The 11240-nt window shown below is 31.7% G+C and overlaps 1 protein-coding gene and 1 long non-coding RNA gene across 2 annotated transcripts; both read right to left on the bottom strand.

Annotated features, from left to right (window-relative positions):
- Nucleotides 1-587: 587 nt before the first annotated feature.
- On the bottom strand, nucleotides 588-1467 carry LOC104591403 (uncharacterized). The gene is made up of 2 exons (XR_734253.3): nucleotides 951-1467; nucleotides 588-878 (listed from the first exon to the last, which is right to left on the bottom strand). It is a non-coding gene; the product is annotated as an uncharacterized LOC104591403 (long non-coding RNA).
- A 6167-nt stretch (nucleotides 1468-7634) lies between these two features.
- On the bottom strand, nucleotides 7635-10944 carry LOC104594393 (nuclear transcription factor Y subunit C-6-like). Its single transcript, XM_088900075.1, has 7 exons — nucleotides 10772-10944; nucleotides 10490-10589; nucleotides 8987-9054; nucleotides 8595-8789; nucleotides 8322-8429; nucleotides 8081-8170; nucleotides 7635-7933 (listed from the first exon to the last, which is right to left on the bottom strand). The coding sequence occupies exons 1-7, from the start codon at nucleotides 10886-10888 to the stop codon at nucleotides 7859-7861; spliced, it is 753 nt and encodes a 250-aa protein (XP_088756201.1). The 5' UTR covers nucleotides 10889-10944; the 3' UTR covers nucleotides 7635-7858.
- Nucleotides 10945-11240: the final 296 nt, after the last annotated feature.

The following is an 11240-nucleotide window of genomic DNA, read 5'->3' as shown; positions in this document are numbered from 1 at the left end:
AATGTGGGGGTGGTATCTGTTTGGCCAAATTCTCAAACAAGAGTGAATGATGATATTAATGTAGATGGACAAACAGTTCATCCCAGAAACCGGCCACATTCCGGTTCCGTTTACCCTACGCCCATCCTCGGTGAAACAACGTTGAAATATCAATAAATTGTCAAACTGGCTGTTGGTTCGGACGATTGTTCACCTGCTCACGTTTTTAAACCCTAATTAGGGTTTCGACTATAATACCAACAACGCAGCCATAAAAGAAACTAGGGTTCACACTATCATACCACAGAAGCCTACAGCTAAATCAACCAGAATCAGCCGGGAGGTAACCTCTGTTTACGGGTTGATTAGCTGCAAGTCTTTAAGGTATCGTAGCCGAACCCAAGTTAAGTGTTTAACCGTTGTCTGGCCGAATGGTTGTCTTTCCGGTATCATCTTTTCCCCCATTAACTTAATCACACAAAGACGACAGCGGCAGAGACCGCGATCTAAGCTAATTTTTTTCTTTTTCTTTACTTTAATAACAAAAACATACATAGATAAAGGGATTCAATTTCTTCGAGCATGTATGCGCGGGTCCGACTATCAAATAGAATAAAATTTTCACAAATCAGATTCAAAAAGGAATTGCACAAACCAATGGCAATACAATCAGATTTTTATCCCTTCTTATACTTTGAGTTGTAGATTCTATAACGGGAGACAAATATTAAAACATAAAAAAAAACGGCTAGATCTAACTCGTTAACTGATTTACTTTTAACAGTCAGTCTAACGCTAGATATAGCGTAGATCTACAATTTTAAAGCTGCTTTCTACTTCTTCCTCCTCCAGACGAATTGCCCCACAAAAAAATCATCTCAAAGAAACTTACACGAACACTGCAGTAAACAGATAAAAACACTAAATAAGATTTAAGAAAAAAAGCAGATAAAAACGAGAAGCAATGTTACCGTTCAGCCCATCAGGGCGCGGACGACATGAGAAATCAAGGGAAAATTAGATTAGAGAGGAAAGTAGAGGGAGGAACCACGGGAAATCATCGGCATGGGAGGCCTTGGGAAGAAAAGCATAGCAGAAGAAGAGAAAGAGAACGAGAGAAAATGAATTTATCTCGGTCTCTCACTCGCCTCTGCTTCCCAAGGCTCCCATCCCAAAAACTTCCAGCAGCTCCATCTCCCTCTCCCTGCTCTCTGCTTCGCGGGGCTCTCTTCCTCCTGCTTCATCCGCCTTCATCTGCTCACCTACTTACATAAATAGGTGAACGAGGAATTAGGGTTTAACCAAAGCCGCGTTGCACGCCTCTCCGTAATTTTTGCAATTTTCTTTTCCTTCCTTTCTGATCATGCAACGCGTGCAACTTCTTTGTGGTTTCTCATTCCTTATTCCGACGTTAAAAGAATAAAAAATAAAAAAAGGATAATTATCAAAGCGTCATCGACCGTTGAATCAAAAGTTGAAACAGGTGTAAAAGACTGCTAAAGTGGAACAAGTTGAGTCTCGTGCATCAAAAATACACATAAACATGTTCTTAGCTTTTTCTTTTGCTGTCTTCTAGGATCACTAGTAGGGAATCCATGTGATGTACAGAAAAATCTAATGTCTGATTTGCGGGTAAAAATGATCAAAAGCATATATTGAATGTTGGTAAATTTTTAAAAGTATATTTATTAAATTATTGATTTTTTAAATATATTAAATAATTTATTTTCTTTTTTAAACATATTATTTACAAAATTATACTAATTTATTTTTTATTTTTCAATATAAGTTAATTAATAACTTTCTTTTTTAAAACTTTCCAGTGTTATACTAACTTATATTAATAATAGAAATAATTTGTGTAATTATTGGTTCAAATTGACATTTTCCTTTACCAATACTAATTTATCTTTAATAATTTAAAATGAAAATCACACAATTTTTAAATAATTTTCCAAAATCTATCAAATGTAATAAAAATTCCCAAAATATTCCAATAACTTTCAATAATTATTTACTACATTTTAAAGAAAATTTCCAAAATTACATTAATATATATTTTTATTTTCTTCTCCAAAATTTTCCAAAATTATGATATTTTGTTTGCCAATTTGCAAACTCCACCAACTCTTTCCTAGAGCTATAATTGTTGAATTTATTTTTCAATTTTTCAATTTTTAATTAATTATAAATGACACTTATGAAGAAATTATTGGTTGAAAATTTTGTATATTCATTGATTTCTAGTAATTTTTCTGGAAAATAACGCAATTTAATTATTAGTGTAATAAAATTAATTTTAAGAAATTGTAACTATAATAAAACCTTTATTATAATGATTACTCTATTTAATTACTACACCAAAATTCCAATAATAATTATTAGTGTAACAATTATTTTGAAAAAAATAATTAATTTAACTACACTAATAATTATTATTGGAATTACAGTTATTTCAAAATTACTATAATTACAGTATTTTGAAAATAACAAATTTTACTATAATAATTAATGTAACTTAATAAATATTATTACACTAATAATAAAATTATATTAATAAATTTCTAAAAATGTAATAAGATGGAAATATATTTTAATGACAAGGGTATAAATGGAAGAATGAAATCAGGGTCCTTTGACGATAACATATGGCCATTCTTATTTTTATTAATGGGTAAGATTTAATTTAAGAATCCCTATATTTTAGGATAAATTTATTAACATATCCCTACTATTTAGTTATTTGACGAACTATATCCTCATTGCTTAATTATTTTTTTAAAACACCTTTATTTAATTATTTTCTTAAACCACTCTTATGTTTTTTATAACTGATTAGTTCTATTCTTAGCATTCGTTAATATTCTTAGCATATGATACCATATGGCATTTAATTTTTTTTTAAAACTCAATATTACCTTTATCCCCTTCCTCTCAATATAGCAGCATAACATCGACACACACACACTCGCTCACTTCCCATGTTTCATCACCATCGCTGCAAACCAGCAAAGGCAATAACCCCCTCCATGCCTGAAAGTGCATTAAAATAATTGTTACCAACATCAATTCGGATCTTTAAACAACTAGGCTGTTCCTAATCTTGCCAGAAACCAAACCAGAGGAACTAAAACTGCTGCTTGTAGGGGTAATCCCATTGGTAACGAGTCCACCACAAGTCCTCAACGGCAAGACCAGTGAACACAAATTGAGTTCTTTGAAATCTGACTAGTTGTACTCGTAGCACAAGGCATCGCAAAATTGATTGGACAGAGAATCAAGCCCTGCGGCATTTTTCCTGGAGAGATTGATGGAATTTTTCATAAATTGGGTTTTATTTTGAAAATTTTGAAGAATAATAAAGGGTAATTTTGACATTTCATTTTTTTCATTAGCATTTAGCAACAATAAAAATTGCCAAAAATAGTAGGGGTACTTTAAGACAATATATGGACAGTAAGAGTAGAGTTTGTCAATAGCTAAATGATAAGGGTAGTTTAAGAAAATTTCCCTATATTTTAATGTATTTATTAAAACCTACATTCTGGTTTGCATATTATTAAAATACCCCCTTTAGTTGCATAAAAAAATATACCCCTTAAAATGACTCAAAAATGTGAAAAGGCATGAATCCAAGGTTGGCCCGGACCAAAGTCTAGAAAATTTCTCCTTCTTTTTGAATTAAAAAAATTTTTTAATCGATGTCATTTTCAAAACTACCAATTAAAAACTCTACTTTCCCAAAAAAAAAAAAAAACTTCCTAATTCAAGAAGGAATCTATCCTGATCCGAGCCAAACTCGATTCATGAACAAGCATTAATTACAATCGAATTAGTTGGAATGGAATGGAATATATATATATATATATATATATATATATATATATATATATATATATATAATTTTTTTAATCGATGTCATTTTCAAAACTACCAATTAAAAACTTTACTTTCCCAAAAAAAATCTTCCTAAAATCTCTCTCTCTCCCCCCTCCTCACATGTTCCAATAATCTAAATAATCTAATATCCTAAAATTTCTCCTAAACATCCTCCCCCACTGTCCCCAACTTTCTCCTAAGTTACCTCTAATTTACATGGTGTTTGGAAGCGTGGATGCTTTTTGGGACCGATTTTCAAGAAAAAATGCCCATGCTTCCAAGACCCGTTTTCCAAAAAAAAAAAAAACCTTCTACCACGTAGGCAGTGAACCCGATTTTCGAGGCATGCCCAATTTTTTAATAATCAACTGAACCAAACAATGAATACATGGGCGTTTGTTGAAACGCCTATGTGGATCTGACATGGCACCATTTTTTTTGAAAAATGGCCACGGTTCCAAACATTCCCTTAGTAGAGAGTTTCTCTCCTAAATTATCTTCAATTCTTATTTATCTCCCCCCCACTTTTATCTACATCTATCTAAAGAAAGCGTGAATTAAAAAAAAAGAATTATTTAAATATTCTAACAAAATTACATAATAACTTTAAAATATTTATTAAAAAGACAAAAAAATTATAATCGATTTAATAATATTTACATTATTAATAATTATATATTTTTACAAAATTCATCACAAAATTATGTACAAACAATATAAATTATGATTTTATGGATTATTCAATCTAAATGTTATTCAAATCAAGGTTCAAAGTATCGACATGTATCAGGAGCTTCCCGATATGCCCCTACAGGGGATGGACAGACCTTAAACTGGCCCCTCTTAACCATGTTTGAAAAAAGCTAAAAAGGTAAAAAAAAAAGCTATCAATACTGTACGCCTTTACCGACGTATCGATATTTTGAACCTTGATTCAAATAATGAAAATCTAACATTAAAAATGAAATATTGTTTAAATATTTCAATAACTGAATATCTTAAAGAACAAAATATTAAAATTAATATTTTAAATCAATTAACAATATTTTAAATATTTATTAAATAACCTTCAATTATAATAAATAGATTAAGATTTTAAATATTTAGTTAAATAAATAAATATTTTAAATAACAAAGTATTTAACATAACTAGATTTTAAATAGTTAAAATGACAAAATTATGTATTAATAGTACTATGATTTTATGGATTATTAATTTCAACAAGTAATTAATATTTTAAAATTTAAATAATGGTATTATTTCAATAAATAAATAATATTATAAATAACTAATTTCATTTATACCAATTAATAATTTTAAAAATTGAATCTTTATTTATTATATATTTTATTATTTATTATATTTTAGTAATTATTTATTGTTTTTTATAATAAAATGTATTTTCAATAATTATGTATAAATGTACTTTTGTTTTGTTATTTAATAGAAATTTTTCAATAATTATTGGAGTTTAAACTACTATTATTTAGCTTTTAAATTTAATTTATTGTGTAATTTTGCTTTAAATTTTTCATAATTGTTGGAGATTAAAGTATTTTTTAGGGGTTGATTCGGTTCAGTTGTAGGTTGTTTTGGCCAACCAAATCGACCTGGTCAGATTGGGGGGTTGGTCACTCAGGTTATATCTGTTCGGGTCAATTTTTGGTTTGGTTAGTCAGTTCAAAAGATTTCAATTAAAAAAAATACAATGGCATTATTAAAATATAAAATTAAAAATTCAATTTATGATATAAACTATTTTAGCCTAAGAAAAATTGGAATTTCCCACTTTCCTGTATTAAAAAAATATATTTAAAATATGAAATATTAATCTATATCTATGGTCAAGTCGTTCAATTTTAGTCAATGTACAAATGGCCAAATCAAAACTGATCCAACCTAGTCGGGTTGGAAAATTGTTGAACCTAAGCCGATTGGAAATACTAGAAATCGGGTTGGTCAATTTCATTAGTTTGATTCGGAATGGAAACGGGGTGGGGCGGGGATGAGGAGCCTCTCCCCGTCCTTGTCCCCGGGATAATCTCCATTCAAGTCCCCGTTCCCATCCACGCTAACAGGGACAAAGTTATCCCCATCCCCACGGGGACCCCCACTCCATGTGATTCTTTATAATGTCAACCATTATGTTTTTGTTTTTTGTTTTATTTAAAAATAAAAATAAAAATAAAATAATTAAAATTTACAATCTTATTAGAAAAGATTCAAACATATTTTTAAAAATATTGACATATAGACGTAGATGTACATATATACATATATAAATGTATGCGTATATATACCTATATATATTAGTAGGGATCCCATGGGGTAGGGATTGGGGTCCATGCTGGGTGGGGAGTGCTCTCCCCGTCCCCGCACCGTCCCCACCAATGAGGATGAAAATTCCCTATCTTCATCTCCATGGGGGGAAATCATCCCCATCTCTGCCTCATTCAAGGCAGATCCCCACAGGGACCAGGGAAATGGGGAAATTGGCATCCCTAAGTATGGGGAAATTGGCATCCCTAAGTTTGATAAACAATCCTATCTAAAATTAATTAATGTTATTTTTGTACGGTAAAAAAATATTAAAAATAGTATATAAAATATAAATGATTATTAATTATTATATAAAACAATTGCATACTCTTATATGTTTCTATTATTTATTTTTAACTTAATAAATCCTGTGTATCACACGGGTCTAGGTTAGTTTTATAGAAAATGACAATTTTGTATGTACTTGATTCCGTAGGTGTTTATTAACGGTGTATTTATTAGATAAACGCTCATTTGAAAAATGCTACTTAAAATGTTTATTGTTTTTATTGTTTAGTTGAGCGTTTTATGATAGTTTTAAGTAACACCCCATAAAATTATTTTCCTCTTCAACTTAAAGTGAGTCAGAGAAGCATTTCGTTTCAATAAATGCCAAGCCTTGGTGGAAATAAGAATTTGAAATTCTCCAAATGGCTTATGCACATCAATCAAATCATTTCTATTTTTCAATATTTATTTGAAACATTGAAATCAAATAATGATTTCATGCACAATAAACACTAATAACTATACACTGATGTGACAATGTTTTTCTCATAAACGTCCATAGAACCAAATAAACCTCTGTTTTGTTTATTCAGAAATAGACAAGTGGGATCCAATAAGAAGTCATGTCAACTTTGTCTCGTAGTATAAATTTTCATGGAGTCCCGATCATGCTAACACTAAATGCCACAAATACTAATAAAATTAATAAAAATAACTTGAATTTATCAAAAATTTCATTCAATATTCTAAAATTCTGGAAATTTTCACAAAGGATTATGGCCTTATGGGCCCTATATACGTGGCTGCAATTTCTGAAATTTTAAACCTTCGTAGCAAATAGAGCCGGGCTAGCTAGAGCATAAGGATAAGGAAAGGAGGGCCAACTAGAACCTGACGACGATATACAGGTCCTATCTCATCAGATCCCTACTTAGCCTTACTTTAAGCAAAACCTAAATCTTCAAACGTGGGAGAGTAATCATAATTCCTGTTAGGACTCATGTGGTCTAACTAGGTTCAAGCTATACTATACAATTAAAGTTCAAGGATCAAAGTGGCACTAGGCTCAAAATACAGGGTACTAATCGGAAATTTTCTCTAAATAAAACAATTTTTAAATTAGTAAGTGTGAGAATGCGGATTTGAGTTTGAGAGCGGACACTTTGTGTAAATAAAACAACTTTTAGGGTATATAACAGAGACCAACAATGGGGTAATGGGCTTAATGTCTATATATAATTGACTAGGAAGTAATAGGGATATTATTCATTTGTCATGCATCCTTCATTATTTATAGATCTAGAGAGATGAAGTCTCATATGGTCTCTTCTACCAGAGAGAGAGGAGTCCCATATAATCATCTCTTTCACAGAAGATTAATGCCTTTATCTCTTTATTTCATCTTATTTATGAGGGAATCACCCTCTTCCATGTTTGATCTTCCATCTACACTCAAATTCCATCTTTAGAGCCATAACAGAGGTCGATAGCTTCACCTTGCTTCTCACCATTCTTGATATCTCTAGACTGCAAAAATCGGCATCAATTTTCAAAACTGAGTATATAGTTTATACTAATATAACAAATGAAAAAAAAAGCAACAAAAATAAAAAAAAGTAATCTATTATTGCAGCCTAATAACAACCAAAGATACATTGAAAGTTTTGATCTCACCTCAGCAGGAGATTCATAAACGATCCGGGTAGAGGATTCTGGGTGTTGAATCATAAGTCGTTGAGGAACTTGTTCTCCAGCCTTGAACTTCTGAGCAAATTAAAATTGAAAGGCATTCATTAGTTATTGAACTACAAAGACATGTAATTAATAGAGTTTGAATGAATTTTTGATGCATTTCAAAATTAAACTAGATGTAATTCACAATTATTATGATGAGATAAAGTTTTGTTTAACTAACCCCATTAAGATTCTGGTGGAATTTGTTGACATCTATCATGGGAAGAGATACCTCATTGGATGGGAGATCAGAAACAGTTAGACTCTCATCTTTCTCAGCCTGCTCTTCCTAGAAAATTTATCAAATAGTTTAATATATAACAAGGATTTGCACATGATATCAAGGAAAACTGTGCAATTAAATCTCTAACTCTTTGTTACCCCTAGCTAATTAATTACTTCATCTTGAATACCAGGCGGATTAATACATATAGGATGTGTTAAGTCAAAAGACCTTAGTTTCTTCCACTGGAATGACGCCGAGTAAGAAATCAAGAACAGATTCAGTGGTTATAGAATGAGCAATATCACATCTCTGTAGGGTTCGCCGGCCCTGTTCTTCGGTGTGGAGCCATGATCGAAGAGTGAGTTCCAGGATAAAAAGCTCACAAGCTTTTGAGAACAGAATGGGAGCGTCTGCACTTATCTTCTGTTGGTAAAAAATTAAGCAAGGAGATCACAAAAAAAAAGAGGAAACAGCTTATAAGAGGGTAGAATTCTAGTATGCACATGAAATATTCTTGGTCATCTGAATCTCTTTATTACAACAACTACTACAGTACGTATTACATGCATCATGTCTTTGTTACATTGTTTAAGTAAAATATGATGAATTGGTATGCAAACCTTCACTTCTTCATCCGATTTCATAATCCGCTTGATCCTTGCAATTGGAAGCTGATGTTTCTTTATCTCTACAAAAGCAAACTACTGCCTCAATTACTAATGAAATATGAAATATAGTTTTCATATTCAAAAAGAGAAAGCTTTTCCCTACCTCAAGAACAAAGGTTCCTTCTTGTTTCATGCTTTAAATATTAATACCATTATATATGCATTTAAAATGTTAATCCATATATAATAATGTTAATCCTTTTTAGATTTGATCATAGGGTGAGAGTTAGTATGATAGGGTGGTGTCACATTGGATATAAACATTTCATTTAAATGTTTTATGTAAAAAGCCCATACCAAACACAATAAACACAAATATCAAGCAAACAAGTTTTATGTCAAGACATTCGAAATGAAATGCCATTGCATTGCCTCTAGTCTAAACATTTAAGCCTGAAATGGAAATGACACCAAACAAAACCTAACTGATTAATAATTATAGCAAACAAAGAGCTTACTAAGCAAGAAGTGCCAGCACGGAGAGCCATTAATTACTGCTCAACTATTGTGGATAAACGATAACCATCCAGATGCTTCATCAATGTATAAAAGACACAAATTTAGAAAAACAATCCCCATTATTCATGCGCTATTACACAAAAACATGTTGGATGGGTTGTCGTTTAGGAGCATGGATCTATAAGACACCAGCTTAATTTACAAGCATCAGCTTAATTTGCTTCAATGTGCATCTATAAGACACCAGATCTGCTACCAATACACTATAAACACAGCTTCCAATATGATCCATGGCTGCACATCTCAAATATCATTACTGTATCAAAAGTGTAACCCCTATCAATCACAATATACAACTATAAAACATATTTGAAATGTGTGATTATAGACCATGTTGGTAGTTCTGCAGGTAACATCTTGTTGATAGCAAATTGGGGTTATGGCTGAAGAGGCTAAGTTCAAGTATTTTGCTAAATGAAATGCATTAATAGGTTGCTCAATTATCAAAACCATGGTTTTCAAAATTGGACTGGACCGGATGGTCGGATCAGAAAAACCAAGAATCGGTCACCTGACTGATTTCGTTTTTCCCCAAAACTGTTTTTTTCCTCAAAACCATTGATTTTGGTCAATAAACCATTAAATCGGCCGGTTAATCATTTAAACTATTCGAATGATTTTGACCGTTTTTCTTTTTTTAATTTTTTATCAGAACAGGCCGACCGTTTGAGTCGACCGTTTGACCTGATAACTAGACCCCTGACCGGTTTGGTTGCTGGGTTGGTTTTAAAAACCATGATCAAAACCATATCCATTGCTCATGTGTATTTCCCCCATTAGCTGTGCATAGAATTAGCATTCCTCATTCTGAGTATAAGACGAAGGAAATATTGACAACCATTTAAAAAAAGTCATCCCCATTAACAAAAGAATAAGATAGAAGAACAAAATAAAATATATATGCATGCATCATGTATGTATGTGTGTACACAAAACCTGAAATATGATGGATATCGAGTAATTGTTGATGCCAAAATAATCGCAAATTCTGCCTTCGCAATTTTTCAAGGGGAGATTCCATACCCTCTCCTTCCATCTAGGAAATTACAAAGCATGTAGCTCATCATAAATTACAAAGTAACACAAACACATTAGGAAAAAATTCCATTATCTTAGAAGAAATCCAAAAAAAAAAAGGATGGAATAAAATCCATTCAAAAGAATGATAAAAGAAACTTTGAAGGAATGAGTAAAATATGATGTTAGATAGGCCTTCACCTCATGCGATTTCTCTGGGTTGTGAGGCACCATGGGGCGAGGTGCTTGCATTGATGAGTCGCGTACCTGCATAAGTAGGGATGGATTAGTGAATTGTAGTGATTGGTTTAGGTCCATGACTGAACTTCTCCTCACTTTCTTGTTTCTATTTTCTTTGAAACTTGGTTTGAAAGAACATAAGAAGCTTGTCCTCAAATAGACAGAACAAGGTGGAGGGTAATTTAAAAAGTGAAGAGGATTAAATGAAGAGGAGTAATTCATTTGAGCACATCCCATTTTTTATAAATTAAACCAGGTACATCCATGGTGAAAAGACAAAGAAACCCCTATTTGTAAGGATAAAAATCAATTAAAAAAAACTATATATGTTTCTTTCTTTTGCCAGCCACATTTTCTTCTTCACTAATGGTTAAGGGTATGCCTCCGTTTGTGAAAGAATGCGATGTTTCCAAGTCACTCCCCAAAAAAG

This window comes from Nelumbo nucifera, chromosome 3, assembly GCF_055504915.1.
Source record: "Nelumbo nucifera cultivar China Antique chromosome 3, China Antique-T2T, whole genome shotgun sequence".
Classification (NCBI taxonomy): domain Eukaryota; kingdom Viridiplantae; phylum Streptophyta; class Magnoliopsida; order Proteales; family Nelumbonaceae; genus Nelumbo; species Nelumbo nucifera.
This window is presented reverse-complemented; position numbering and strand designations above follow the sequence as displayed.

Excerpts from the sequence above, each read along its gene's own strand:
- LOC104594393 (XM_088900075.1), bottom strand. The coding sequence starts at position 10,888 with ATGGACCTAAACCAATCACTACAATTCACTAATCCATCCCTACTTATG. Across the intron at positions 10,590-10,771 it reads ACCCAGAGAAATCGCATGAG|ATGGAAGGAGAGGGTATGGA; the intron begins GTGAAGGCCTAT and ends GTAATTTCCTAG. Across the intron at positions 8,430-8,594 it reads TTCCAGTGGAAGAAACTAAG|GAAGAGCAGGCTGAGAAAGA; the intron begins GTCTTTTGACTT and ends TAAATTTTCTAG.